Source organism: Numenius arquata, chromosome 3 (genome assembly GCF_964106895.1).
Source record: "Numenius arquata chromosome 3, bNumArq3.hap1.1, whole genome shotgun sequence".
Lineage (NCBI taxonomy): Eukaryota > Metazoa > Chordata > Aves > Charadriiformes > Scolopacidae > Numenius > Numenius arquata.
The window spans coordinates 17,701,148-17,727,596 of record NC_133578.1 but is presented as its reverse complement, the minus strand read 5'-3'; the positions used below and the strand labels follow the sequence as shown (position 1 = coordinate 17,727,596).

At 56.8% G+C, this 26,449-nt stretch overlaps 1 protein-coding gene across 3 annotated transcripts in view; it reads left to right on the top strand.

Moving 5' to 3' along the window:
* The window catches only part of TNS1 (tensin 1), a 67,173-nt gene extending 41,269 nt beyond the window's left edge, over positions 1–25,904 (top strand). For 2 of the 3 annotated variants that reach the window (XM_074145270.1, XM_074145269.1), the window contains 14 exons: positions 6,272–6,450; positions 6,649–6,724; positions 9,178–9,270; positions 14,099–14,273; positions 14,919–15,787; positions 17,164–17,250; positions 17,923–18,054; positions 18,476–18,568; positions 19,015–19,092; positions 19,442–19,513; positions 19,592–19,760; positions 20,006–20,074; positions 20,411–20,443; positions 21,332–25,904. In XM_074145270.1, the coding sequence (XP_074001371.1) occupies positions 6,272–6,450; positions 6,649–6,724; positions 9,178–9,270; positions 14,099–14,273; positions 14,919–15,787; positions 17,164–17,250; positions 17,923–18,054; positions 18,476–18,568; positions 19,015–19,092; positions 19,442–19,513; positions 19,592–19,760; positions 20,006–20,074; positions 20,411–20,443; positions 21,332–21,476 (2,270 nt within the window). In that variant the 3' untranslated portion in view covers positions 21,477–25,904. Of the gene's footprint in view, positions 1–6,271; positions 6,451–6,648; positions 6,725–9,177; positions 9,271–10,188; positions 10,225–14,098; positions 14,274–14,918; positions 15,788–17,163; positions 17,251–17,922; positions 18,055–18,475; positions 18,569–19,014; positions 19,093–19,441; positions 19,514–19,591; positions 19,761–20,005; positions 20,075–20,410; positions 20,444–21,331 lie in introns of all 3 variants that reach the window. The other variant, XM_074145268.1, reaches the window with a different exon arrangement.
* The last annotated feature ends 545 nt before the right edge of the window (positions 25,905–26,449 follow it).

The following is a 26,449-nucleotide window of genomic DNA, read 5'->3' as shown; positions in this document are numbered from 1 at the left end:
GATTCCTTGGGGGGACGGGGAGAACTGCATGTTCCAAGAAGCCGGAGCCTGCGGGGGTGGCATGCATGGTGGAGCCGGGGATGGGAGATGCGGCAAATCCTCGTCTGTGCCGGATCCAGGCTCAGGATTGAGCCACCCACCGTGGGGCACGCTGGGCAGAGGGTCAGCCTGTGCCCCTGTGCCCCTCTCCTTCGCCAAGATCTCCGCTGAGATCTTGCAGCTTGCCATCTGCAGCAGCATCTCCCAGAGGTGGGGAGAAAGGGTGGCCAAGGGGGTCGGGCCCCCCTATCCTCACCCCTTTGGGGTATGGGGCTGGTCTGTTCCCTGTGGCAGGGCCACTCACTGGGTCCTGGGGGGATTTCTGTCTTTCGGGGAGAATATGGCTGAATTTGGGAAGATGTTTTCAGCTCTAGCTGAGGGTTTCCTGCCTGGACCCCGCCTTGGACATGAAGCTCTCCCTGCCTGGAGCGTGCTCTGGTGTAAGGTCCCAGCAGAGCACATGCCTTGTCTTTAACGTAGCTGGATTCCTCCTTGATTTCAGCCCCCGCTTTCCCTGTAGCGTGCTGGGCTTGGTGCTCAGATCTCCTCCCCAGGCAGCCAGGGTGCTGCTGGAGCAGCAGGGGGGCCACGCAGGCTGGCAGCAGCCTTGCTGCCCAGGTGGCCCAGCTGTCTTGGCTTCTTGTGGTTTGAAGCTTGACCTGGCCTTGGGGAGGTGGTCAGGGGCTGGGAAGGCATTTCCCAGCCCTGCCAGAGGGGTTCGGTGCAACGCTTGGCTGGGTGCAGCGCCGAGCATTGGTGCCGTGGCTGAATGAAGTCATTTGCTCTGTGCCGCAGAGGGGAAACTGCATCCTCCGACTTCCTGCTCTCCCGTGGCTCCAGCTCGGGGGCTTTGGGGGCGCAGAGGGTCCCAGCCCCCGCAGGAAGGAGATGCCACGTCCCTGTGCCCTTCCTCACTGCTGCTTGGGCTGCAGTTGTTGAATTGCAGAGCGACACTTGGGAAGGGTTTGGGGCTGTGGCCAGGCTGGGGGCCAGCTCGTGATGCTGGGGCTTGGCAGCTCCGTCCCTTTCAGCTCTGCGCTCAGTCCAGAAACTCGCCCGGCATTAGAGGGAAGGGGAAAAGGCTTGGCTGGAAAAATCCAACAGCACCAACCTCCCAGGCGTGGGGGCTGAGTCACCAGGACACCAGAGCAGGGGGCAGGAGGGGTGCCAGCAGCGGGGAGGGGGACAGGACTGGGTGGCAGAGGCGTTGAGGGCAGTTTGCATCCATCTGAACCTGATCTCAGTGATCCAGGCCAGATCCACAGAGGGACCCAGGGCTTGTGCGGAGGGTTTAAATAAACCCAAGGACACATGGATGCCCAAACTGCACTGTATGTCTGGACTGATAAGGAGTAGATCTCCCTCCAGCTACGGAGGAGAAAAAATGGGGTGGAAAAGAGGAGAGTCCTCAGGAGAGGAAGAACGGTATTTGCTGCGTGGGAAATGGATATCTGATGGTGTCTACCAAAAAATCCATCCCCCATAACCCTGGGGTCAGGTCCTCAAGGCTGGGCTGGGGTCACTCTCATCCCCCTGCAGCCACTGGGTTTCCCAGGGAGGAGAGGTGTCCCAGGGAAAGTGCCCAGCCCGCGGCCACCTGTCCCTGCTGGAGCCTGGCCGTCTGTGCCGAGGTAGGGACAGTGTGGGTGGGCAGCCTGACCTCTGGTGGGAACGAAGTGTCCCAAAGCCAGCATTGGGAGGGAATGGCCGATGAGGACGGTGGGGCACGGATGGGTTTGTTTACATTCCCTGCTGCTATAAATTGCCTGCGTGTCCCAGTGCAGCAACGAAGAGCATCTCACACCTCCTCTGTGCCTGGTGGGGGAGTGCTCCCATTCCCATTCCCACTTCCCGCTGGTGGTGGTGGGGAAGAGATGGGATGGGGCAGCGCTGGTGTCCCCAGCTCCTCCCTGCAGAGAGGAGCCAGTCCTGCCATCCTTCAAGTCCCCCTCATCTCCCAGTGAAGCATCTGGGGTCATCCCTTTTTGTCCCAGCCCTGAGCATCCCATGATGGAGGGGACCTGCACTCCCCCAAGGGAGTGGTGATGGGCGTTTGTGGTGTTGCACAAGGCCATGTGTGGCTGAAAGCCACCATTTATTTCCCATGTGGGTTTAAGCGGTGCCTGGAGCCAGGCAATTAGGGTGATGGGAAAGCAGCTCCAAGCAGGGTCTGAGCTCCCTTGGACCCCAGGTGACCCCGGGCTCATCTGCTGGAGCCCAACTAATATTTTCTCTTGTTTTCTCTCTCTGTCTCCCTATTGTATCTCGTGACATTTGTCCTCTCTGCTCTTCCTCTCCCTGTGGGGAACTGCGTCTGTCCCCTGTGACCTCCCACCCTCCTTGCACCCCCTGTCCTGGTACGCTGGCAGAGTACAACGCCAAGCTCAGGGAACTCAACAAGAGCACCAAAGTCCCCCGTCCTCCTCTGAACCAGCAACGGTCCTTCTCCGGTTTGTTCATTCCACTTCCCTCTTTCCTTGCCCTCCAACCTTCCCCATCCATCCTTCTCCTTCCCTCTCCTCTCTCATCCTTCCTTCCTTTTTCCTTCTTCTCTCTCCTCCATTCTTCCCCCTAATCCCTCCTTTCTCCCCTATCCTTGCATGCTGAGTGCTCCATGTGTGTGAGAACCCAGGACCTAACAGTGTGTTGCATGGATGTGGTATGGAGGGAGGCTCGGGAGACCTTCCCCATGCAGGCTTCATCTCCTTTCTCAGCAGGGTGCCCTGGGATCCCCTTGACCTCCTCCAGTGATGGGGGAGCCCCTGGCCCTGGATGCAGACTGACCTGCCCATGCTCAGTTTTGCATCTTACCCAAGCCAGGCACGGCTCTCTGGTGGGGTTTCATTGCTGGGCCGGATCTGGACCCTTGCTCCAGCCCCTCTGAGCTTTGCCCTGGCCATGGCTCACCCCTCGGGGAGGCAAGGGCTGGAGTGCAGCTTTACAGACCCCAAGTTCAGCCAGTTCCTGGCCCGGCAGGGTCTTACCTGCCTCAGTCCAGGGGTTTCCCCCATGGGTCTGCCTGCAGCAAGGGGGTAGGCGAGTGAGGGATCATGGCTGTGCACGTTTTGGGGTGAAACATGGACTTCCATATCAATGAAGTGCCCCAAGAGCAGAGGAGCAGTAGATGTATCTGTGCCTGGTGGGACGGGAGGAGCTGGGCTCTGGCAGAGAGCAGTACAGGGCAATGTCTGCAGCTGTTCTTCGTGCAGCGAGTGAGTGAGTTTGCATCTCTGTTTTCCCTGGGCATTGCGTATCCCCATCTGGCTTTAGTTGCTGGTTGTTGCATCCTGAGGCCCATGGGATGCTGCTTTGCCCTCTCCTCTCCACTGCCGGGGCTTCACCTGGCTCTTGCCTGGCAGGAGCTCCAGCATCTCATGCCCAAAAAGCAGCTGCCTCCTGATTTGGCCCAGAAACGCGGCTCCCAAGCCGCAAAACCACCTGGATTTAAATCCCCTTTGTTTCCTTCTCCCCCGGCTGTTGTGCTTCTGCCCTTCCCCAGCCCTAGAGCTGTGTTTAGTCCAAGGGCAGGACTTTGCAGGGAAAAGATTGCTGTCAGGTTAGGAAGTTCAATAGGCAGCAGAAGGGGTGGCAGTGCCAGAGGTGACGGGGGGCCAAGAGTGGGGAGTGGGGTGCAGGCTGCTGTTACCCCTTTCAACTGTGATTCAACTGTGAACCTCAATTCCTCCTGCCAGTCAGGGCGTCCTTGGGGCGCTGGTGGCGGGGCCATGGCTAAGGGAGGCTGTACCTCTGCTGAAGGGGCACAGTGAGCGGGCAAAAGGAGAGTTTGTTTTTCAAGCATAGTTTCCAGCTCATAAATCACCTGGGGGTCGAGGGAGCCGTGCTCAGAGCCTGGGTTTCCTCCAGGCTTTGCTCCGGGCGGCCCGTGAAGTTTCCCACTCTCAGCTCCCAAACAATGAGTCCCTTTTTTCCCCTCTCCTCCCTCCCCTCCCCGCAGCCCCGGCTGCTTTCCATGTCTGAGGAGTGGAGCAGCCAAAGCCCGATGAGCTCCTGGGTGTCCCAATGGGCCAGGTCCAGCACCCTGCGTCCAGGTGACATGCAACCCTGGGATGGAGCTGGGGGTCCCATGCTGTAGATGTGTGATGTGCACTGACAGCCGGGCTCTGGCAAACTGCTATTTGTGCTTCCCAAACAAAAAATGCAAAGCAAGGCAGGCGTGCGCAACTCGAGGAGCCCAATCCCTGCCTCTCCACAGTGCTCGGTCGCTGCAGCTCACTTTGGGATGGGCAAGGGATGCTCCTGCTGATGTTCCTGCAGCGTGCAGGACACCCCACAGTGCACAAAGTGGAGGGGCGAAAGTAAAATATAAGGGTTTGCTTTATTTTTTCTCCCCCATTTTGTTTCTCCCTATGCTCACAACTCAGGGCTTTGTTCCCTTAAAGCAGGGAAAAAGGTATAGGGTGACCCTATAAGAAGCTATCCATGGCCACTGTGCCTGCAGGGCCGCTTCTCAGAGACCCTCTCTGTCCCCCTGTCCCCACCATGAGCCTTTTTAATGGCCGTCCCCCCGCGCCGGCGAGCACCTGCAGAAGGGATCGGGGAGTTGTGTTTCAAAGCTGCTCTTAGTGGAATTTTCCAGGCCGCCTCCGCGGCTGGAGCCGGCCCCGTTGGCTCACGTCCCCCGCCTCGCAGCCCGGCCGCCTCTCCCCCGAGCTGCGATTTTATTGTTGTTGCCATTCACTGGACTGATTATTTAGAAATGCACCCAGGCCACCTCCCTCCCTCCCTCCCGCGCTCCCAGCCCTTTCCCTGCTCCTAGCCCTTTCTCCGGGGTCAGGAAAGCTCCGGTGTGGGTGCTGGAGCAGTGAAGAGGGGAGGTCAGCGGGCGTGAGGCGTGGGTCCCACATGGAGCCCCGGGGAGTGAGGGGAAGCAGCTGATGCCTGGTTTTCCTCCGCCAGCCCGTGGGAAAGGAGTTGGTGTTTGAAAAGTGCATTTCCTGGAGCGTGATGCTGGCCTCTCTCTTTTTTTTTCCTTTTCCTTTTTCTCTTTTTTTCTCCCAATGTGCTGGGCCAAGGGGAGCGTGAGCACTCCCCAGCTCTGCGGGAAAGGTGGAGGGGACGGTGCTGTCACCTCCGCTAGTGGGGCTGAGAGCAGGGGTCACCCCACTGCTGTGTGGATCCTGGGGAGGAGTGGGAGTCCCTGGGGCTCTGAGCTGCACTCGTGATGCTCTGTGCAGTTCTCCTGCACTGAACCCGGCAGCATCATCCCTGAGCACTAATTAATGTCTTTGTTGGATGAGATGGAGCAGAGGGTATGTTTGGGCCCTGCTGGGTGCTGGGAGAGGTCACACCCCTCAGCCCAGTACCCTAAGCCCCCCTGCCCTGTGCTGACTTTGTCCCTGTTCCTGGGCTTTCTCCCAGCCCAGTGGGATCACCAGTGGGATCTGCCCAGACCATGACAGACTGGTGACACCCATTCTCCCATGGTGACTTGCTTGCTCCCTTCTTCTTCCCGGGGTCCTGGAGTCCCTTGGTGCTGCCCTGGGCTGCAGGCACTGGTGGCTTGTGGTGTGGATGTGGGAGAGGTGCCTGGGGGGAGACGGTGCAGAGATGACAATCTTCCCTGTTAGTAAAACATCGTGCTGGGGGTAGGAGATCAGCGGTGGTTTGTTGGGGTTCCCTGCACCACCCCTCTGGCTGGGGTCCTTCCTCCCACCACTGTGCTCCCTCTGCCTTTAGACTCACAAAACCGGCTTTTTCCTCTGCTGTGGTTGAAGCTGCATCCAGCTGTGGGAACAGGGATGCAGCCAAATGTGGCTGCCCTGGTGCTGGGGGATTTGGCTCTTTCCCACTGTGATGCTGTTGGGAGGTCCTGGTCCTCCCAGCTCCTTGGGGCAGGGGCTGACTGGGGGGCTTGCAGGATGCTTATGCCCTTTGCACCCACTGCCAGGGGATGCTGTCCCTGAGTGCAAGACTCGAGGTGCTTGGGAGAGCTAATGCAGTGATCCAGCCACTAGCCACAATCCTGCCTTCCTTTTTTGCTTGACCCAGGACCAGTGCTGTAGGGTTTAACTGCTCCAGCTCAAAACTAACTGTGCTGGTCTGGGAGTTAGATGCAGGTGAGTGCTGAAGCTGCCATCTCTGCCAGGCAGAGCCCCCTCTGCAGCATACGGCCCTGGCAAGACCTCTCAGACTAGCCCCAGAGCGTCTCCTGCTGATGCCAATCTCAGCCAGCACCTCCTCACTCATCTCCCACCCTGTGCTTGCTCTGCAGGGGTGCAGCCCCGGGAGAAGCCCCCAGAGGAGAATGCCGTCCCTGCCCGCAAGCGGACCCCCAGTGACAGCCACTATGAGAAAAGCTCGCCGGAGCCCAGCTCGCCCCGCAGCCCCACTGTCCTCTCACCCGAGGTGGTCAGCACCATCGCAGCCAACCCTGGAGGGAGGCCCAAAGAGGTGTGCTGGGGCTTGGTGGGGTGCTGAGGGGGCTGGCGTGGTGCAGCCACCTCCAGGGAGGGAGAAGGCTTGGAGGGGAGTATGGGACTTCTAGCATCCATGGCATCCTGAAGGGTTGAGGGTTAGTGATACTTTTTGTGGTGACCTGGAGGTTTGCACCCGTTGTAGGGACTAACCCTTTCTCCTGCTCTCCCCCAGCCCCACCTCCACAGCTACAAGGAAGCATTCGAAGAAATGGAGGGTGCCTCCCCCAGCAGCCCACCCTCCAGCGGCGGTGAGATTTCTCCCCCTACCCCAGCCTTCCCCGTCTCGCCACAAACCCCTTACTCCAATTCCCGTAAGTGCTGCGGCTCCGGGAGGCGGAGGGGCTCGGTGGGTGGCTCTCAGCAAGCCAGAAATTCGCCAAGGGTCAGACAGCTCCCGGCTCCAGACACCCACCGCCATGTTAATCACTTCTTCTCTTCTTCCTCCTCCTCTCTCCTCCACATCCCACCACTCCATGCTGCCATCGTCATCCCGCTGCCATCATCCTCCCACTCTCATCACCCTCCTGTCAGCTTTTGCCCACCTTCCACTTGCTGGGGTGTTTCTCTGACAGGATCCCGAGGCGGGATAAGGAGAGAGGCAGGGTCCAAAAGACTGTATCCTTTCAGCCCATCCTGGTCCTGCACCTCCCCATCTTTCCTACTGGCATGGCAAGAAAGGCAGCGAGGCTGCAGTAAAAGGCGAGCTGGGGGGAGGCAGGAGGGACTGAAGACCAAGAGGGGGCTCGGGGCAGACCCTCTCATGCTGTGCCACTTCTCCCTCACTGTTTCCAGGGCAGGAGGTGGAAAAGGCTGGGAGGTGCCAGCCCTTTGCATGCAGCCTGTCTCTGCTCCTCTAGCGCAGCATGCCTCCCTTCTGACTAACCCCAACTGTGCAGTTGCGGTGGTTTTGTGTGGACGGGGTTTGTGTGACCAGCTTGAGCGATGAACCCCGATGAGCAGCCTCCTGGTAGTACAGCACAGCTTGGGCTGCACCAGTGCAATGGAGCAGCCAGTCAACTGGGAAACCCATCAAAAAGATGGCAGCCCCCCCAAAACATTTTAGTAGGCTGGATACCAAGGGATGCTCTAGGGCTGGGGATGCTCGGGCTGGGCACAACCCCCTCTGATGCCACGTGCTGGTTGTAATGGGGCCACCTGCCCCCCATAGCTCAGCCCATGGGGCTTGAGGCTGTTTCCTCATGTGCTGTTGCTGTTCCTTCCCTGCAACCCACTGGCGTTTGAGCCCTGTCTCATGAGATGCAGTGACTGGAGTGTGGGAGCGTCCCCAGGGCGTTTGGCAGCTTGGAAATGGCCCTGTTGTTCAGGGGACCAGAGAACTTTTCCCTGGGACAGCAGCTCCTTGGCAGTGGGACAGTGGCTCGTTTTGGGGGATGAGTCACTTGCAGAGGTGACAGGAACAGCCTGGCTGGGGATGTGGCCTGGAGGCACCAGATGGGGAGGCCTGGGAAGCCTGAAACTGCAGCTTGCAGGCTTTGCCAAAGTTCCCCCTGGGGGGATACAAGAATGATTCCCCTCCGTGGGGAGATGGAGGTCCCAGGGGAATTCCCGGCCCTGGGAGGCCCCTGCCATTCATCAGCCAACGGAAGTGCGAGCTGACATCGTGGCTTGCGGCCGACCAGATTTGGGGAAATTAGACACCCGCCGGGGAAGGTGCTGCCATCTCGGTTTCCCAGGGACTTGGCTGCTCGGCTGCTTCAGCCTCAGGCTGCCGGGGGGACCTGGCCTTGGGGTGAGGGTCTGGCTTTCCTCTGGAGCTCCCACCACCCACCGCCTCCTGGCCTCGCCTGGGACCCTGTGCCCATGCTGCCAGATGGGGACATTCAAATGCTGATGGGGGAATGTGCCCCTCTGGTCCCTCTGGCTGGAAATGAGACCTGGAGGTCTTCACCAGGGAGATGCAGCATGAAGGAAATGGGTCAAACCTGGGGGGCAGGAGGGGAGAGGAGGCACAGTTGCTTCCGGGAGGTCCACCCTGCTCCATGAAACCCTGCCGCCCTGCACTGCCGGTGCATCCATACCATAGTCATACATACATACGCAGCTCCTCCTGGTATGTACGTATGGGCCCAGGGGTACAGACCTCATGTGTGCATTGCCACCCCTTGGGGAACATGCTCTGTTTGAACATCCTCGCCCACCTGTTGAGCTGATCTGGGGGGTGAAGGGGGTTTTGCAGTCCCGCTGCCCCTTTTGTGGGGGTGATGAGCTGCTCTGGGACAGCCCGGTCCCAGCTCAGCCAGATATGGGGATCGGCAAAGGGGGGTTAAGGTTTGGGAGCACTGGGTTGGGGGGAAGCTGCTTGCACAGGGGCAATAAAAGAGGCTTCATGCCCATGGTGGGACCATTCCCTTGTGGAGACGCTGCTGGGAGATGGGGTCTGGGCCTGCCCTGGTGGGAATTGTCCCCTTTCTCCATCCTGCCAGTGCCGCAGTGGGGCAGACTGCTTGTTCCTGGGCACCTCCCGCCCTGTGCACATCCCCAAATGGAGGGGGGAACAGTGCCCTTCCCTGGGGTGCTGCTTCGCACTAGGGCATCTCCTCTTCCTGGCAGCACCCGATTACAGCTGGTGGGTGGGATGTGTCATGGGGGCTCTGAGCCCTTGGGCAGTGACAGCCCCAGCTTTTCTGAAGCTTCATCTCCCACCCCCCCACTAACACTCTTGTGTCCCCTGTGCTGACAGTGCGTTCTCCCCCTGGCCTGGCCAAGACCCCACTCTCAGCACTGGGGCTGAAACCCCACAACCCGGCCGAGATCCTGCTGCATCCAGTGGGAGGTGAGTGCAGGCATGGGGGCTGCAGTCGGTTTTTGGGGGTGGCGTCTGTGAGGATACCCCTGGAAGGGTCCCCTGGATGGAGAAGGCACTTCTGCCTCCCTTTTGGAGCCAGGTGGCCCTGGGTCCTTGTCATGTCCCGAGGGGACTCAGGAACTGCATGAGTGTGGGGGATGTTAGTGCTACCCTGGGTGGCTCAGCCCTGCAGGGTCTTCAGTGGTAGAGGCTGGAAAACCCCAGGGTCCAGCCTCCTGCCCAGCCCCACATTCTTTCCTCCCTCACCCCCTCCATCCCTTCTCCTCCCCAGCACAGCTGGAGAGGGTTTGCTCTCTGAGAACCGAGCCTGTCAGCCTGAACAGTGTCCAGAGCTCTCTCCATTCTGGAGAGTGGCCCTGGGTGTAAAGGCCCTGGGGACATGTCCCAGAGCTGCCTGCCAATCCAGACCTTGGTGCTCTCCAGCACCCGGGGCCCCTTCCTGGGCCATCTCAGGGCTGAGTGTCACCTGCCCAAAACCAGCTGAGCCCAGGGGGAAACAGCTTGGCTGAGCCTGCCCTGGAGGACCCTTCTCACTCTGCCCCCAGGGGGGACCTGATGCCTTTTTGGTGCTCGCTGGGCTTCTCAGAGTAGCCCTTCGTGGTGGCTCCCTGCTGGGCTGTTCCCTCTTCCCCACCCTAAACCAGCCTCCTGGGTTTTAGACATCATCTCTGGGATGCCCAGCTGGACCCTGGGGGTGTCCGAGGCTGGGGTCCTGGTTTGGAGTCCCCAGTGTTGGGGAGGTGTGGGGCTCTCCTTTGTGCTTTGTGTGCCCCTGTCTAAGCAAGGCAAAGCTGCTTAACTCGGATTTCTCTTTCTTTCTGTCTCCCACCTCTCTTCTTCTTCCTCTTCCTGCTCCCATTGCTCCCCTGCCCCTCCATCTATCAGAGCTAGAAGGGGAGGTGGGCGGTGACTCTGAAGAAGGTAAGAAAGGCTTTTCTTTCTCTGTCTCTCTCTTCCCTGCTCATCCCCGCTGTTGGGACTGTTGCTCAGAGCAGGCTCCATCTGTCTGTGCCAGCAGCCTTCCCTCCCACTGGCCCCCAGGGATGTAGGAGCCTGAGTCTTGCCCATCCCGCTCCCTTTTGAGGAGGGGAACATCGTGCCTTATGTCATGGTTGGATTCCCTGATGTCCAACTTGGAGCTGGAGGTCTGTCACGTTGGGTGGCAGTTGTCCATGAGGGCTAAGAGCTCTTTTTCAGTGTGTGGCATCCTCGCTGGCAGCATGCCGGGGATGCTGGCACATCACAGCCAGCTTCGGACAAGCCTGGTGGGGGGCTGGCAGCAGCAGCCCCAGTTTTGGGCTCCTGCCTCCGCTTCTGGCTTTTCCACTGCTGTTCGGAGCGAAAATAAACCAAAGTGCAGCACAAAAGGTCACCAGGCGCAGAGGCCACCAGCGTGCTGCCGGCTCAGCCGGCCAGGCAGCGGCACAGCGTCGGCAGCCGGTGTGCATCTTCCGCCAGCCGGGAGGCTGCCCAAATTCCCCCCACCTCTCCTGTCCCCAGGCTGCGCCTCTCCTGGGATGCCGAGGACAGGGTTGAGCTGGGCTGGTGGCTGGGGGGCGGCTCTGCTGATGGTGGGTCACTGTAGGTTCTGGGTTGGCTCGTTTTTCAGGCGGATGGAGACTTTGGGAGTGGCTGTGATTCCCTGCAGTGCCGCTTGCTATCTAACGGTTGTTAGGTGGTTTGGCTTTCTTCTTTAATGAAACTTTGGGCCCTCGGGGCCGGGATGGGGAACTGTGTGTTCAAGATGGGTTTCGGGGAGAGGGTGCCTCTTCTCAGCGAGTTTGCAATGCTTCCCATGGCCCCAGGAGCCATCAGCATTTCTCCCTGGGAGTTCCTCAAAATGCACGTAGCCCAAATCTGAACGTTGTGTAATGTTGGAGAAAGTGTTTGCTTGAAGAAAATGTTCTGCTTCCAGAGCTGATTTTTCAGCGATGGCTTCTTGGGTACGTTAAAGGAAGTAAAGCTGGGATAAAACCAGGCTTTTCCCTCCTAAGTCTCCCCCAGCTTTACCATTTCTGTGCAGCTTTAAGTCTCCAAAGACCCAAACATTCCCTCTCCTTCCTACCAAACCCCAAGGAGCTCATGCTGTGCTGCCTCTCTGTTCCTGTGGTAGTCCAGCTGTTTGCCTGATGGTTGGCCCAGAGCAAGGATGTCCAGTGACCCCAGCCTCTTACCCTGCTTTTATCCTTCATCCTCTTGGATTATGTGATCATAGAATAGTTTGGGTTGGAAGGGACCTTTAAAGATCATCTAGTCCAACCTCCCCTGCAACAAGCAGAGACATCTTCAACTAGATCAGGTTGCTCAGAGCCCCATCCAACTCAACCTTGAATGTTTCCAGGGATGGGGCGTGTACCACCTCTCTGGGCAACCTGTTCCAGTGTCTCACCACCCTCAATGTAAAAAATGTCTTCCTTATATCAGTCTAAATCTTCCCTCTTTTAGTTTAAAGCCATTACCTCTTGTCCTATCACAACAGACCCTACTAAAAAGTTTGTCCCCATCTTTCCTGTAGGCCCCATTTAAGTACTGAAAGGTCGCAATAACATCTCCCCGGAGCCTCCGCTTCTCTGGGCTGAACAACCCCAACTCTCTCAGCCTGTCCTCATAGGAGAGGTGCTCCAGTCCTCTGATGATTTTTGTGACCCTCCTCTGGACCTGCTGCAACAGGTCCATGTCATTCCTGTGGTGAGGGCTCCAGAGCTGGACATGGTACTGCAGGTGGGGTCTCACCAGAGCAGAGTGGTGGGTTTGGTGTGGTTGAATCTGCAGTCCTGAGCAGGGACTGGGTTTTTTTGGCTTAACAAAGCTTTGGTTTAGCACCCTCTGCACCCAGCTGCACACCCCATGAGGATCCCTGCCCTACCAGGGTCTGCTCAGCTGCTCCTGGGGTTGGGGGATGCTCTGGCAGTGCAGGAGCTCAGGCCTGGCTGCCACCTCCAAGCAGGCTTTAAAACGTCATGGTGCAGTCACAGCACTGGGTGCTCCTGGCCAGAGCGCAGCCCTGCCTGGATTCAGGATTCCCAAATGACAGCCCACCCCCTGGTGACTCAACGCCTTTCTATTCTCCCACTGTCTTCCCATCTCCAGAATCTCTTCCAAGAAAACACTAGGAGGCAAGAAACTTCCCAGTTTTTTTCTCTTTCTTTTTTCCTGTATTGAACCAAACCACTCGAACTCGTGCCCATGGTCACACACCTCTCTGTGGCACACGTATTCTGTCCCCAGTCCCCAAGCCCCTGCCTTGCGTCAGCCCCTACCTTTGCAGGAGGGGCTGGCATTTTCACAGCCATTTGGTCTTAACCTCTTGCAGGCTGACTCATGTACTGTCTGGCTAATTTTAGTCTGAGGTGGGGAGCAGGGGGAGAAAAGTGAGTAGCTGTGAAATTAATTTAATTACCTAAGTGGCAATGAGTTTCTTGCAGCTGCCCTGGGCGTCCCCCTGGGCAGCGCCTCATCCCTGTCACTCAGAGCTGTGTGTCCTGCCTCAGATGCTGGTACCCAGCTCGTGTAGAGGTCCTGGGTCTAATTTTGGCTCAGATCTTTCCTGGGGTGGTTGAGCAGGGCTGGGTAGGGAAATCAGCCTGAGGGATAGATGACGACTCCTCTTTCTGCAGGCGGATGGGGCACGGAGACAATGAGGGAGAAGAAGGAGGACCCATGACAGTCTTTTTCCTTGCAGCCTTCTAGTCCAGCACCGAACATGGAGCTGTGCATTGGCATTGCTGGCTGTGAGCCGGCTGGCCTGCCAGCAGGCTTAGTTGTAGCCTGAGTGTCATGACTAATAATAATAATAATGTTTGTCATGCTAATTACTACTGTGGAGCAGCCTGGGGCACAGCCAGCCTGGAGCCGGGGACCTGTAAGGATGCCCAGCCCATAGCGTTTGACGCCAGCCAGGTCTCACTTAGGGTGTCGTGCCCCAGCACAGGGGCAGTCGGTCGCACGTGCCAGCCGAGGTGTGACAAAGCTGTGGGGGCACGGGAGGATGGGGCTGAAGCTGCAGCCCCTTCATCCAGCACGGCTTTTGGGGGGATGCTGGGGAGCTATTGTAGGGATAGGGAGCAGCCTTGATGGAGCAGGAGGCAGAGGTGAAAGGGAGGAGGGAGGGCTGGGTCTGGCCGCTGCCTTGGCTGGTGATGGCCAGCTCAGCCCGCTGCTCCTGGCACGGGACAGCTCGGCGGCTCCAAAGGAAAATTGCTTTTCTTGGTCATGCTCATGGGCTCTGGTTTCAAGTCAGGCTGGGAGTGAGAGTGTTGGATACTGCAGTGGAAATAGCTGGAGCTGCTCTCTGGTCTGCTGCTGGAGATGGCTGGCAGAGGTGGGCCGTGTGGGGCAGGGACCTCTGGGCATCGTCGTCAGTCCCACGTGAGTCAACGCGGGCTGGGCAGAGTCACTGGCTCTATTTTTAGGGGCCGAGGATGAGCAGGGAGTACGACGTGTGCCATGTGGCATCCCGGGCAGGGAGGGACGCTGACTCAGAGCAGGGCGGAGGGGCTGTGGAGCGGGAAGAGACTGTGGTCCCATGTTCTCTGTCCCTTCGGGAAAAGGGGTGGGCATGACCCCCCTCCCTGTGCCCTGGCCAGGGTCTTCAGCATCCCTTGAAGTAACCTAAAGGTCCAGATGAGTCAGATGTGGTTTTACACAATCCTTGGCATGGGGGAAGAGTGACAGGGAAAGTGCGCAGCTGGAGAAGCTCAGCTCAAGCACCTTCACTGGCTGAAACAGGGATACCGGGAAGGGCTACCCATAGGAGCTTGTAGGCTCATCTGTTTCCCCTTCTCTTTTGCCACAGAGCCCAGGAGCTATGTTGAATCGGTGGCCCGCACTGCCACGACAGGCAGAGGAGGGAGCCTGCCCACCACCCAGCCTGGGGCGCCAGAGGTGCCTGCCAGGAATGGCACCTTCACCAACTCCTTCACCGCCCCCAGCCCCGTCTCCACCAGCAGCCCCATTCACAGCGTGGACGGGTAAGACAGGGCGTGCAGGTCCCAGGGGCTGGTGGGGCCAGGGCTGAACCCTGCCTGGTGCACAGGCTGCATCCACTTTGAAATTGCCTTTGCAACGACCCCCGTCTCCCCACACAGGGCTTAGGGGTCCTGGCTAACCGTGTGGCTCACTGCCCTGAGGACACAAAGCTGGGTCACTGGTGGTCACTGGTCCTCAGCAGCATCTTGCAGGGAACCTGGCCCTTGGGGCAGGAGGAGGGATGGGGTCTGTGCCAACCCCTAGCCCTGGGGTGGGCTGAGCATTCGTACCCTGTGGTGTGATGGAGCCATCGTCCCTGTCCCCTCTCTACCCTGCCCATGGGGTGTCCGGCACCAGCTCACCTGGCGAGGCTGGCAGGGGAGTAACAAACCGGGCATTTTACTGGGAGAGGAGCTGGAAAAAGGTTCTGTCTCCCAGAAGGCCATATTTTGAGAGGGAATTGGGATGCATGCGGGAACTAAAGCTGCCTCCATTTGCTTTCATGCAACTGGCAGGACCCATCCTACTGTTGCCTCTAAGCACGGTGCCATGCCTCAGTTTCCCCATACACCACTCACAGGAGGGTGCCACCCAGCAGCAGGAATGAGGGATGGAACTGAATCCTCCTTCTTCTCATCTCTCCTCAGGGCCTCCCTCCGCAGCTACCCGTCTGAGGGCAGCCCTCATGGCACGGTTACACCTCCCCACGCCTCGGCTGAGCCGGTTTACCGGTCGCCTGTCAGCTCACAGATGCCCTCTGCTCACAGCAGCTACCAAAACTCGTCTCCATCTTCCTTTGCAATGGTCCAAGGCGGGGTGCCAGGCTCAACATACAGCAGCCCTGACTACCCTGATGGCCGAGCCACTCTCCAGCCAGACCCCCAAGCTCGGCCGCAGCCACAGGTCAATGTGGTGGGGGTCCATGTCCTGCCGGGGAGCCCCCGCACCCTGCACCGGACAGTGGCTACCAACACGCCACCCAGCCCCGGCTTTGGGCGAAGAGCCATCAACCCCGGTATGAGCGGTGCTCCCGGCAGCCCTGGACTGGGCAGGCACACCGCAGTGGCCCATGGCAACCTGGTGGCCCCGCCGGGGAGCCCCAGTCTGGCCAGGCATCAAGCTGTGACGGCCGTCCCCCCTGGCAGCCCTCTGTATGGCTACCCCAGCCCGGAGGAGAGGCGCCCGACGCTGTCTCGGCAGAGCAGCTCCTCTGGCTACCAGCCTCCCTCCACACCGTCCTTCCCCGTCTCGCCGGCATACTACCCCGGCACGAGCACGCCGCACTCTTCCTCCCCGGACTCGGCTGCCTATCGCCAGGGCAGCCCCACATCGCAGCCAGCGCTGCCTGAGAAGCGGCGGATGTCGGCTGGAGACCGCTCCAACAGCCTGCCCAACTATGCCACCATCAATGGCAAGGCATCCTCGCCCCTCTCCAGTGGCATGTCCAGCCCCAGCGGTGGGAGCACTGTTGCCTTCTCCCACACCCTGCCGGACTTCTCCAAGTTCTCCATGCCAGGTAAGGGATGCTGTCGGAAGTCCCTGTGTCCGTCTTCCCTGCTCAGGGCACTCCCTTCCTCCTTCTCCTCACTGGCTGGCGGGGAAGGGGTTGCGGCTGCGTCCTGATTTAGCCCTCCTGCCCATCCGCAAACCGACGGCACCACCGGGGCTTGGGCCATTTCCTGCACTTTCTGAGAAATCCAAACAGGAAAAGCAACTGACCCGGCATCACTGGCGTAAACAGCACCCAGAGTTGTGTATGGGGAGATCAAAGCAGTCGGAGGCAGCTTTTCTCTGCTGTGGGGATGCGCTGACCTCCCGGCCCCATTCCCAGTAGGCTTTACCCTGCTGAGACCCTGCTGCGGTGCTGCCTCCTCATTTCAAATGTTGTGCTGTGCCCCTGGTGCCGCTGTGCCTGGAACGCCTTCTCTGGCTCCTGTTACGGGACACCTCGGTGACGCCAAGATCGGGCCGATAGGACAAGAGGAATAAAGCCGTGGGGCAGTGGTGGCTCTGGCTGCCAGGCCGGTTTAGCTGCCGAGCTGACAGCCCTTTGTGGGCACATTGGTGCCCACCCTGGCCCCGTGACTCACTGTGGCTGGGGACTTTTCCCAGCGGGGAAATGCGAGCAATTAAAACCTGTAACAATTAGCAAGTGAGCTGGTGAGGGGAGTGAGCCCCCCGCCTCTCTGAAGAAGACCAAATTGCAGAAGGCTGATAACACGTCTCCAGCAGAGATGGTATCTGGCCTGCTGGGTTGTTTGCTCGGTTGTTTTTGGAAAGCAGGTGGTTGGAAACATTGCCTGAGCAAAGCCGTGGCTTCATGGCTGGAGGACTGGGTCCCACTGGGACCATATCACTGATGGGCACCAAGTGAGGCAGGGTTTGGCTGGGACCGAGGGCTGCATTTCCAGGGGTAGGTTGACCAGTCCAGTTCCTCTACACGGGGCAAAGATAAGGGAAGGAATTTATTTCTATGATAGATGAGCCAAGTCTTGAACATTAGAGAGCAATAAAGGTCCTCTGAAGTCAGGGGATCTTCCCATCACCCTCTGGACATATGCCTTTCCTCCAGTAGCTTTCCTTTCACCTAGCCAGCTCCCTTTTAAATGATGAATTCCCATTTTGTCTGGCTGTGTGGCAAGGAGGCTCATCCCACACACAGCCCTTCAGGGTGCCTGGGTTTAGCTTTAGATGTCCAGCAGCCCCATAAGCTCCAGGTGATGATAGCCTGCCTGGGTGTGGAGGACTGGGTTGAGGTTAAAGCAATGTGCTGGAGCTGAGAGGAGGTGGAGGTATTAATGCTTTAGCCAGATTTGCTAAAAAGTCACGTGGAGTTTTAGCTGCAACATCTTTTACCTTTATTCTTGTCTTCTCCTCTTTCCTTCCTTGCAGACATCAGCCCTGAGACTCGTGCCAACGTCAAGTTTGTGCAGGACACTTCCAAGTACTGGTACAAACCGGAGATCTCCAGGGAGCAAGGTGGGTAGATGGCACAGGGTGAAGGATACAGTCAAGTGAGCCATGGCTGGGAGTTGGAGTGTGTCTGGGATCACAGGGTTGAGCAAGGATTTCCCTTAGGGGCTTAGCACTGAAAGTAGATTGTGGATGCTCAGACCATGGCAGAAGGGGGTTGAAGCCCAGCTCAGCTGCAGGCTTGCATGATGTAGGTTCCCAGACCTTCCCCTTGGTGGAACACTGATTCCCACAGCGTGCAGTGGATCTATGTAGTTTGGGGTGCAGAGCACCCAGATCTTGAGCTGAGAGAGCTCAGAGGGGTCTTGGAGACATGGCTGAAATAGGTGAGGGGACAAAAGGAAGGGGCAAGGTGCCTTCAGGGCCAAGGTGCCAGCATTTGGCCGCTGGTCCCTGCCCGCCCTCTAGTGCTTGGTTGCTCAAAGCTGGGCTGGGTGGGAATGGGTGCTCTGGGATGCCCATTCAAAGGCAGTGGAGGTGGGGGGGTGATGAGCCCCTGCCTGGCCGCAGACCCACTGGAGACCACCATCCAGATGTGCAGGGGGGATGGTAATGTCATGGTGCCTGGCTGTGAGGCTGCAGACCCAGGGCGCCCCATCCCAACCCACGCCTGCTGGTTTTGGAGGGCTCATCAGCTCTCACTGTGCCAACTCTGAGGTCTGCCGTTCTCTCCTCCAGCCATTGCGCTGCTGAAGGACAGGGAGCCAGGGGCTTTCATCATCCGAGACAGCCACTCCTTCCGGGGAGCTTACGGCCTCGCTATGAAAGTAGCTTCTCCGCCTCCCACGGTCATGCAGCAGAACAAGAAAGGTATTGTATGCCCTTCTCCATCCCACGCTGAGATACTTTCCATCGTTCATCTGGGGTGAGCAGGCAGCTGGGTCTGCTGAGCCAGTTGTGCTCTTGGGTATGTGCTGATGTGGCAGGATCCCTCCCTCCCAGCCCTCCCCTCCCAGGGCACAAGGAAGCACCAGACGTCCTCTGTCCTGAGCTGCTGAAGGTGCAGGGGCATCTGCATCCTGGACTTTGGCATGGCAAAACGGGCACAGTCTCCCTGGCTCACCAACACCATGGGGGAGCCTGGCTTGGGGTTGACCCTGTGCAAAGGAGAAGGGTGTACAGAGTGGCAGGGACCCCTCCCTTGACCTGGAGCACTGGTTTCCCCGTGGGACTGCAGAGTGGGAGGAGAAGTGGGGTGGCCCTCATGTAAGAACATCCCATCTCTTCCCAGGAGACATCACCAACGAGCTGGTGAGGCACTTCCTCATTGAGACCAGCCCACGGGGTGTGAAACTAAAAGGATGCCCCAATGAGCCCAATTTTGGTGAGTGACCCCAGTGTGCTTCCTACATGTGGGGTTGGGTTGGCAGAGCCTTGCCTTTGCTGGATTATCAAAACAGACTCTCTGGGAGAGCCCCCACCTCTGTTACTGCCTGTTGTCCCTGCATATGTGTAGGACAAATGATGCTGCTGGGTGGGGTGAAGGGCAGAGGCTCACCTTGTTCCAGATATCCCATGGCTAATGTGCTCCAAGGTGCTGCATGAGGACTTCTGCCTGATTCGTTGTTCCTAAGGTGGCCCTGGCCTCTCTGCCCCCTCCCTGAGCCCTCCGTGGGTGCTGTGGTTTCAGCAAGAGGAAATGCCACATGAGGACCACAGTGAAGAACCACACCACAAAGCCTGTTCCCATCCACCCAGAGCAGCAATGACCTAACACCGGGGAAACCCATGTCCCCTGCCCTGTGCTGACTGTTTTCCCTCTCTCCCCAGGCTGCCTCTCGGCGCTGGTGTACCAGCACTCCATCATGCCCTTGGCCCTGCCCTGCAAGCTGGTCATTCCTGACCGAGGTAAGAGCCAGGGCCAAGAAGGGAGTGCTGGGACAGCCTTGCCCTTCTGGTCCTTGGGATGGGGTATGGGTTCCCAGGCTCAGGTCTGTATCTCTTCAGTGGGGCCAGCCCTGGGGATGCACCCCTCTCATCTCCATCCTGAATGCTGTATCTCCTTGCTAGTCCCTTCATCCCTCTGCTCAGACAACTTGGAGCCAGACTGGGCTTTACCCTTTATCCCCAATGCCACATCTACACTGGGGTCTAAAGCTCAGCAGTTGGAAAGGGGATAGCACATCCACCCCCACAGGCTGTGGGGACAGGGTATGTTTCCAAGCAGGGAGCAGCAATAACACCCTGTCTCTTCTAGACCCCATGGAGGAAAAGAAAGACGCTGCGTCAACCAGCAACTCGGCCACTGACCTCCTCAAACAGGGTGCGGGTGAGTAGAGAGGGCTGCCGCAGGGTCAACGTGGCCCAGAGCAGTGGCTGACCCCACGCCTGCTGTCTCCCCTTCCAGCCTGCAATGTCCTCTTCATCAACTCGGTGGAGATGGAGTCGCTGACGGGCCCCCAGGCCATCGCGAAGGCTGTTGCTGAGACGCTGGTGGCTGACCCCACACCCACCGCTACCATCGTCCACTTCAAAGTCTCTGCACAAGGCATCACCTTAACGGACAACCAGAGGAAGTAAGACCCTCCATGGCCATGTCCCTGGGTCCCCAAAGCCAACAGGGCAGTGATCCAGGGAACACGTAGATGGATGTCCCTGGGCTGGCATGAGTCTGGTCATAGGCAGGACAGGGCTTTGTCCTTGACTCCTGGAGCATCCTAGGGGAGACCTATGGGAGTGTCCCCCATGCCAGTGGGACTGGGCTGTGGTGGGGCAGAGTTGGGGGCTCCGTGGCCCTGATGCTTCCTGCCTTGTGTTTCAGATTGTTCTTCCGACGACACTACCCCCTCAACACTGTCACCTTCTGCGACCTGGACCCCCAGGAACGAAAGTGAGTGCCCTAACCTGGGGAGACCACATGTCCCCTGCCACTTCCCCTCCCCCAGGTTCCTGGGCTGCTTGGAGCAGGGTCTTTGTTTGCTCTATCCTCCTTGCTCTGGCAGAGGGCAGGAATGGAGGCAAGTCACCAGCTTCTCTTGGTGACTTTTTGGTGTGTCCAAGCACCTTCATGCTGGGGAAGAGGCACATTAGTTTTTTTTTCCATAGAACCAAGCCTGTGCAAAGCCGGGCTGGCCCTCCAGCAATGGTGGGGTCACCACCATCATGGCCTTGTCTCTCTGTGGGGTGCAGGAGGCATCATCCCTCACACCTCCTCTTCTCCTTGCAGGTGGACTAAAACTGACGGCAGCGGCCCAGCCAAGTAAGTAGTTTCTGTGCTTGATTCCTCCCAGCGGCTGTCAAGGTGGCCTCTGCTTGTGTTTGAGCATTGGCTGGGAGATGCCCCATGCAGGGCAGCATGAGATGGGCTCAGCTCCTTGCTGCAGGAACATTTCACCCAAGCATCAGACCATAGTTCTGGGGACTCAGGAGATGTATTTCAGCCCCAAATTCCTGGTCAGAGCAGGCATGGCACTTTCTGAAGTGGCCTTACTGGAAACTCTCCCAGTGGAGTCGATGGGATCCAGCTCATGAAGCAGAGCTGGGGGTTATGTTGGTGGCATATGAGCCACTGGCTGGCTCTTCCCTTTCCTCCTGTCCTCCCTGGAGCAGAGCTGCCGGCTAAGCTCATTTCCAGGGGCCAATTCCCACTAACTTTAGCCATTGTGTTAGCAAAGGGGTTTTTATTAGGATGTCCAGCTGCTGGGTTGTTTCCCCTCTCCAATTAGAAATGCCATGGCCTGGGCCTGTCTCACATTCTGTTCCCCCGTATTTATAACTTGAGTTTGCATGTTCTAGTTAAAAAAAGGTGGTGGGGGGGACATTTTATTTATCAGAGAAGAGACAGACAGAAATAACCTCATGGTCTCACCCAGCTCCCCATGTCCCCACTTGGCCTTCGCAGTGTTACAGGATCTCTCATATGGGGTCTACCCCAATGCCCAGCCCATCACACCTCCGTGGTTTCAAGGGTCATCACCCAAACTGAGGCAGTGCTGTGATCATCTGGAAAGCCCCTTCCTGGGGACAATCTAGGGAAGGGTGTCAGGGATGGTCAGAGCAAGGGGGATTTGGCCAAGAGAGTGGGGATGTTCCTTGGGTGCGTTATTCCAGCAAACCTTACTGAGCCTTTCACCTTCTCCCTACCCAGGCTCTTCGGCTTCGTGGCCAGGAAGCAAGGGAGCACCACAGACAACGTCTGCCATCTCTTTGCCGAGCTGGACCCAGACCAGCCGGCTGCAGCCATCGTCAACTTTGTCTCCAGGGTCATGCTTGGCTCTGGCCAGAAAAGATGAGCCGGCGCTTGTGGGTGATTCTTGAATTTTGGAGAAGGACTTGGAGCTGATCCGAGAAGGAGTGTGAGGAAGTGCATTGTGGGAGAGGGAAGTGAATTGGGGGTGGGAAAGGGTTGGAATTTTGGAGGAAAACAGCAAACAACAAAAAAAACCCCAACGAAACCCCTAAAAACTCAACACAAGCCAAACACACACATAGAGGAACCAAAACCACGCACCTACGTAAGAGAGCCACAAAGTCACGCCAGACAGGATGCACGTCCCATCGCAGGGAAGGTGACCAAAGCAAAGGCGGCAGTGAGAGGCGTGTTCCCAGCTTTTGCATCACGGTTCCAAGTGGTTACGTCCACTCGGAATCAAATGCGGGACCATGAATGGTGTTCTCCATCTGGAAAAAATGTCACAACTGGCAAAAACCATGGAAGAAGCTCCATCCCAGCAGCTCCATCACTGAACATCTGCTGTGTGTTTGAAATGACCCGTAGGAGATAACGACGTGGGCTGGGTCTGTGGGACACTGGAGGAGATGCCCTTGGAAACCTTCCCTTGCCCGACTGCAGTGGAGGGTCTCCACTGGCTCCCATGCTCCTCCTGAAACCTGCCAGCTGCCTGGTGACTTGCTGGGGACATGGCGGGGCTTGGTCTTGAGCCCGCCTGTCCCCAGGGAGCTCGGCTGTGGGCTGACATCCATTGCTGACCCAGAGCCCAGCGCCGGTCACAGGTGAGCTACCATGAGTCCATCCAGAGAGGGGAGTGACAGCATTTCCCTGCCTCTCCAGGGGTGCTTGTGCTCCTCAGCCCATGGGGAGGTGTGTGGGGGCTTCTGTCATCCCACGCCTGGGGAAGGCAGATGCTCCCTGGGAACCTCCCAGGAGGATGCAGAAAATCGCCTCCTCTCCCGTCTTCCCCTTTTCCCTCCCATCACTAGTCCTCTTTGGCAGTTTTCTCCTGCAGCCTGTCACACGTTCTCTTAACACAAAAGAAAACAAAGCCAAACAAGAAAGGAAAGAAAAACATTGTAATAATAATAATAATTATAATAATAGCGGATGCTGGCACAGGTGGGTTCCCTGTGCAAAGCAGCAGACCCGTGGCTACCCCTGTCTCGCTCGTCGGAGACACGCAAGCGGTTTTTAAATTGCATGGACGTTCAAGTTGCACGAAAGGCGAATGACTACAAGTAACTCAGGCGCTTTTTTCTCCTTTTATTTTGGAGGCCACGTTAAAAAAAAAAAAAAGAAAAAGAAGGAAGAAAAAAAAATATAAAATAAAAAAGGAAAGGACCTGCAGTCGCTGGGCAACTTTGGCTCGGTGGGGAGGTAACAGGTCCTCCGAGGGCCACCCTGCTCTGCATGTGTACCCCCAAAACTGGCTGGCTGGAGGCTCGTGCCCCCCAAATGCACCATAGTTTTGCAGTGGCTTTGATGCTGATGGCTTTTCTCCTTGCTTTGGGAGATGAGCAGAGCCAGCTGGGGGGCGAGAAGGGCAAAGGGCCCTCATGCCACTGCGGTGAGGGGGAGACATGGTTGGGGGGCAGCAGGCGGAGGTCCCAGCCCCACGGTGCTGGGGTGGGGCAGAGGATGCTTTGGTCACATGTGCAGGTTTGGGGTGGGGGGAACAGTCATTACTGAGCCCTCTCCCCCTGAGAGCCTTTTGGGAGAAGTTTTCAGTGCAAAGTGGCCCAGGTAGTTTATTGGGGGCAAAAATTAGAAACGTAGCACTGCAGCCCCCCCGAAAGCTCGCCTCCCTTGGACCGCCTTTGCCTTGATAGCTATAATATATATAAGAGCTATACTGACGAAATACTGTAAGCTAACAAAATTTTAAGGAGGAAAAACAGGTTAAATTTACACTCCGAAAATATTTATTTTTGCCATATTGCTTTTTGCGCATCATATCTCCCCCATCATATCCACCCGCCCCCCCCTTCCCCTGCCCTGGGGAAACACCTGCACGTTAAAAGAAAATCCAGAGCAAGGAAAAATATGGATGGGGGAAGAGGCACGGGTGGGGGTCTTTTCCCCCCCTGCCGTGTCGGGACGGCGTGCGTGTGACCAGCGTGCATGTGCGTGTGCGTGTGTGTGTGTGCGTGGGGGAGTGAGCAGCGTGGGCGCCCGGAGGCTGTACTGATGTACTGAAGCGAGCGTGAAAGGATGTGTAGTGGGGAGTTGGTTGCTGGATGGCGGCAGGACAGGGAGGTTCGGGGGGCAGGGGGGACCTTTCCCCTCTCCCTGGCTCCCTGGCCGCATGGATGCGGAAACCTTTTCATTTTTGATGTTTCCAAAATAAGCGATTCCCTCCTTCTGCGAAATTCAAGTGAGATGAGAGATGATCTCACCCGTAATCTCCTCACCCTGCCGTTCACCGATTAGAGGAAACACTGTGTTTATAGATATATAAAGATATATTTTTGAAAGCCTCTATTTTTCAGACTTGGTTTTCTCACTGCTAAGAAAAGAGATGATAATAATGTAATTTTATTTTAATCTGCTGCCTCGGAAACCGGTGCTTGAAACTCCTGTTCCTCTTTTTCTCCCCGTACAAACGAAGCAGATCTAAGCACCCCAGACATGTCGCGTAGAAGCTGACCCCAGCAGATACCTGCCGATAGCATCACGCCTGCTTCGGGCCCTGAGCCGCCCACGGCTTCCCCACTAACCCACTAGCTGAAGAGTTAGACCATATCCAAATCTCAAACACTAACAAAATCGTCCGATGATTATATTATTTTTTTAACACAGAGCTAATCACCTTCCAATCCTGTAGCCAGGTGTTTGTCAGTTCCCTATAAAGGCACTTTTTCCCCCCCTTTTCTCTCCTTTTTAAGTTACACGTAACTACCCTTTCTGTCCCTGGGAGAGACCGTCAGCTGGCGTTGAGCATCACCCAGCTCCTGGGGCTGGCGGGGACCTAGTGTTGATATTTTTTCCTTACGAAAGGAACAGAAAAGACTCTTTAGTTTTGTTTTTTTTTCTTTGGTTTTTAAATGCAGTCATGGTATTTCAGATTTGAGCTTGCGTGAATTAAGCCCAGCATATGTTTCGTTGTAATCACACTGCCGTTGTCAGCAGCCGGATGGTATCTCTCTCTCTCACACACACACACAAACACATCCCTCCTTCCTGCACAAAGAACTGCATATATTCTTGCCAAAGATATCCTTAAAAACGCACTTTTCCCCACATATATTTTTTTTTTTTTTTTTGTGTGTGTACATTTCTTGTACGTGCCCTTTTTGTGTCAGTTTGTTCTTTGGAGAAGCCCCTTCCCACCCGTCCTCCCTTTGCTGTCGATGTTGTTGTCTGTTGGGTAACACTCCCTCGGGGGGTTCATTTGCTGCCTGTCCCAAACAGTTGTGCCTGCGACGTGCAAAATGTGGGGTTGCCGTTCAATGGGGCTGCCTCCGGCTCTGCCCCCCTCAGGAGCTATTCTGGGGAATGGCCCGTGTCATCATCTGCTGATGGGATCCACCCATCTCATGGTCTTTCCCAGCCCCTGCCTTGCCAGTAGAGACGGGGGGGGGTTCATGGGGTTAAGCAGATAAATTGAGCAAAGTTTGGGGTTGCTCTGGCTGCAGCATTTGCCGGCTGCCCCCTGGTCAAACCACACATGGAAAACAAACCAGGTAGGGAGAAAAACCCAACCCAGCCTCCGGGCATCAATTTTCCAGCGAGTGAGTTCAACCGCCTGAACCGAAGCGCAAAATAAATGCCCACCCAGCAGGTCGGGCAGGTAAAGAAACCAGTTGCCCCAAAAACCCCAGACAGCAGCATCAACAAAAGGCAACCTTTCCCGTTGGAGCAGGCAGGAGGATCAGACAGCAAAGGAGCCCGCAGGGGCTTGTTTCATTTCGTTCGTTTGTTTTGCAAATTGCAAGGTTGGTTTGGGGTTACTCTTTTTCTTTCTTTTTTTTTTTTTCTTTTCCTTAAAAAGTAAAAAGAAAAAGAAAAAAAGGAAGCAACCCAATGTTTCTGTTGGCGGATCCCGTGCCGCCGTGTTATGCGTGGGGTTTTTTTGTTGTTATTGTTGTTGTCTTTGTTACTTTGGGAATGTTACAGATTTATTTGCTAATCAGTGTTAATGAACAGTTTAAAACTTTTAGACTCGCCCATTTCTGTGTATTTATATAGATGGAAAAAAAAATACGTTATATTTTGTATCTTTGTGCCCACAATGTTATCGCGTGTGTCAGGATGACTTCGGTCGCACCGTGTCCATGTGTGAATGTGACTCCGCTGTTGTCTTCCCGTTGTACAGATGTTGGATTCTTTGCAGTTCATTGTATGGCTTTATAAAGTGGTAAAAACAAAAAAAAATCAGTTATATAAAATATACTGTTGCTTGGAATGCCAGCTTGGTGTCTGGATTGCTGGAAATGTATCTTGAAATTTAAGGGAGCGCAGGAATAAATGCTGTGTTCTTTTTGCACAGGGGAAAAAAAAAACAACCTAAAACCCAGTGGGTGCTGTGTTTTCTCCGGGCTGTTGTTCCCCCAGTTCCTCGACGGCAGATTGGGGCCCCCAGACAGACGCTGGGCGGTGGGCGTGGGAAGAAGGAGGGGTTGTGCTGCTGCTTGTCAGCCTCCAGCCGCAGCTTGTGTTCACCAGATGCTCGCTAACCAGACAGCCCCAAAACTTCCGACATGGCTCCAGCTCCAGCTTGGGCTTTTGTTTACCAGGAGAGATCTCTCCGGCTTGTCCTGCAGCCACTGGGTGCTCTTCAAATCCTGCTTCTTTCTCCCAGGTTGCCTTTAGGTGCCATCTGCCCAGCCCTGGACACCCCCTTTGTGTCCATCTCCTGCTGGGGAGCAGGACAGGATGATGCTGGTACCAGGTCTTTTGCCTTTGTGAAGGTCTGCTCCCATTAAATCCCACTCCCTGCCTCTTTTGGAGCCATCCTGCTCCCCTGTGCCTGGCAAAACTCCCCTCCCAAAGTCTCAGGCCTGGCTTTTCCAGCATTCACAGAGCAATTCC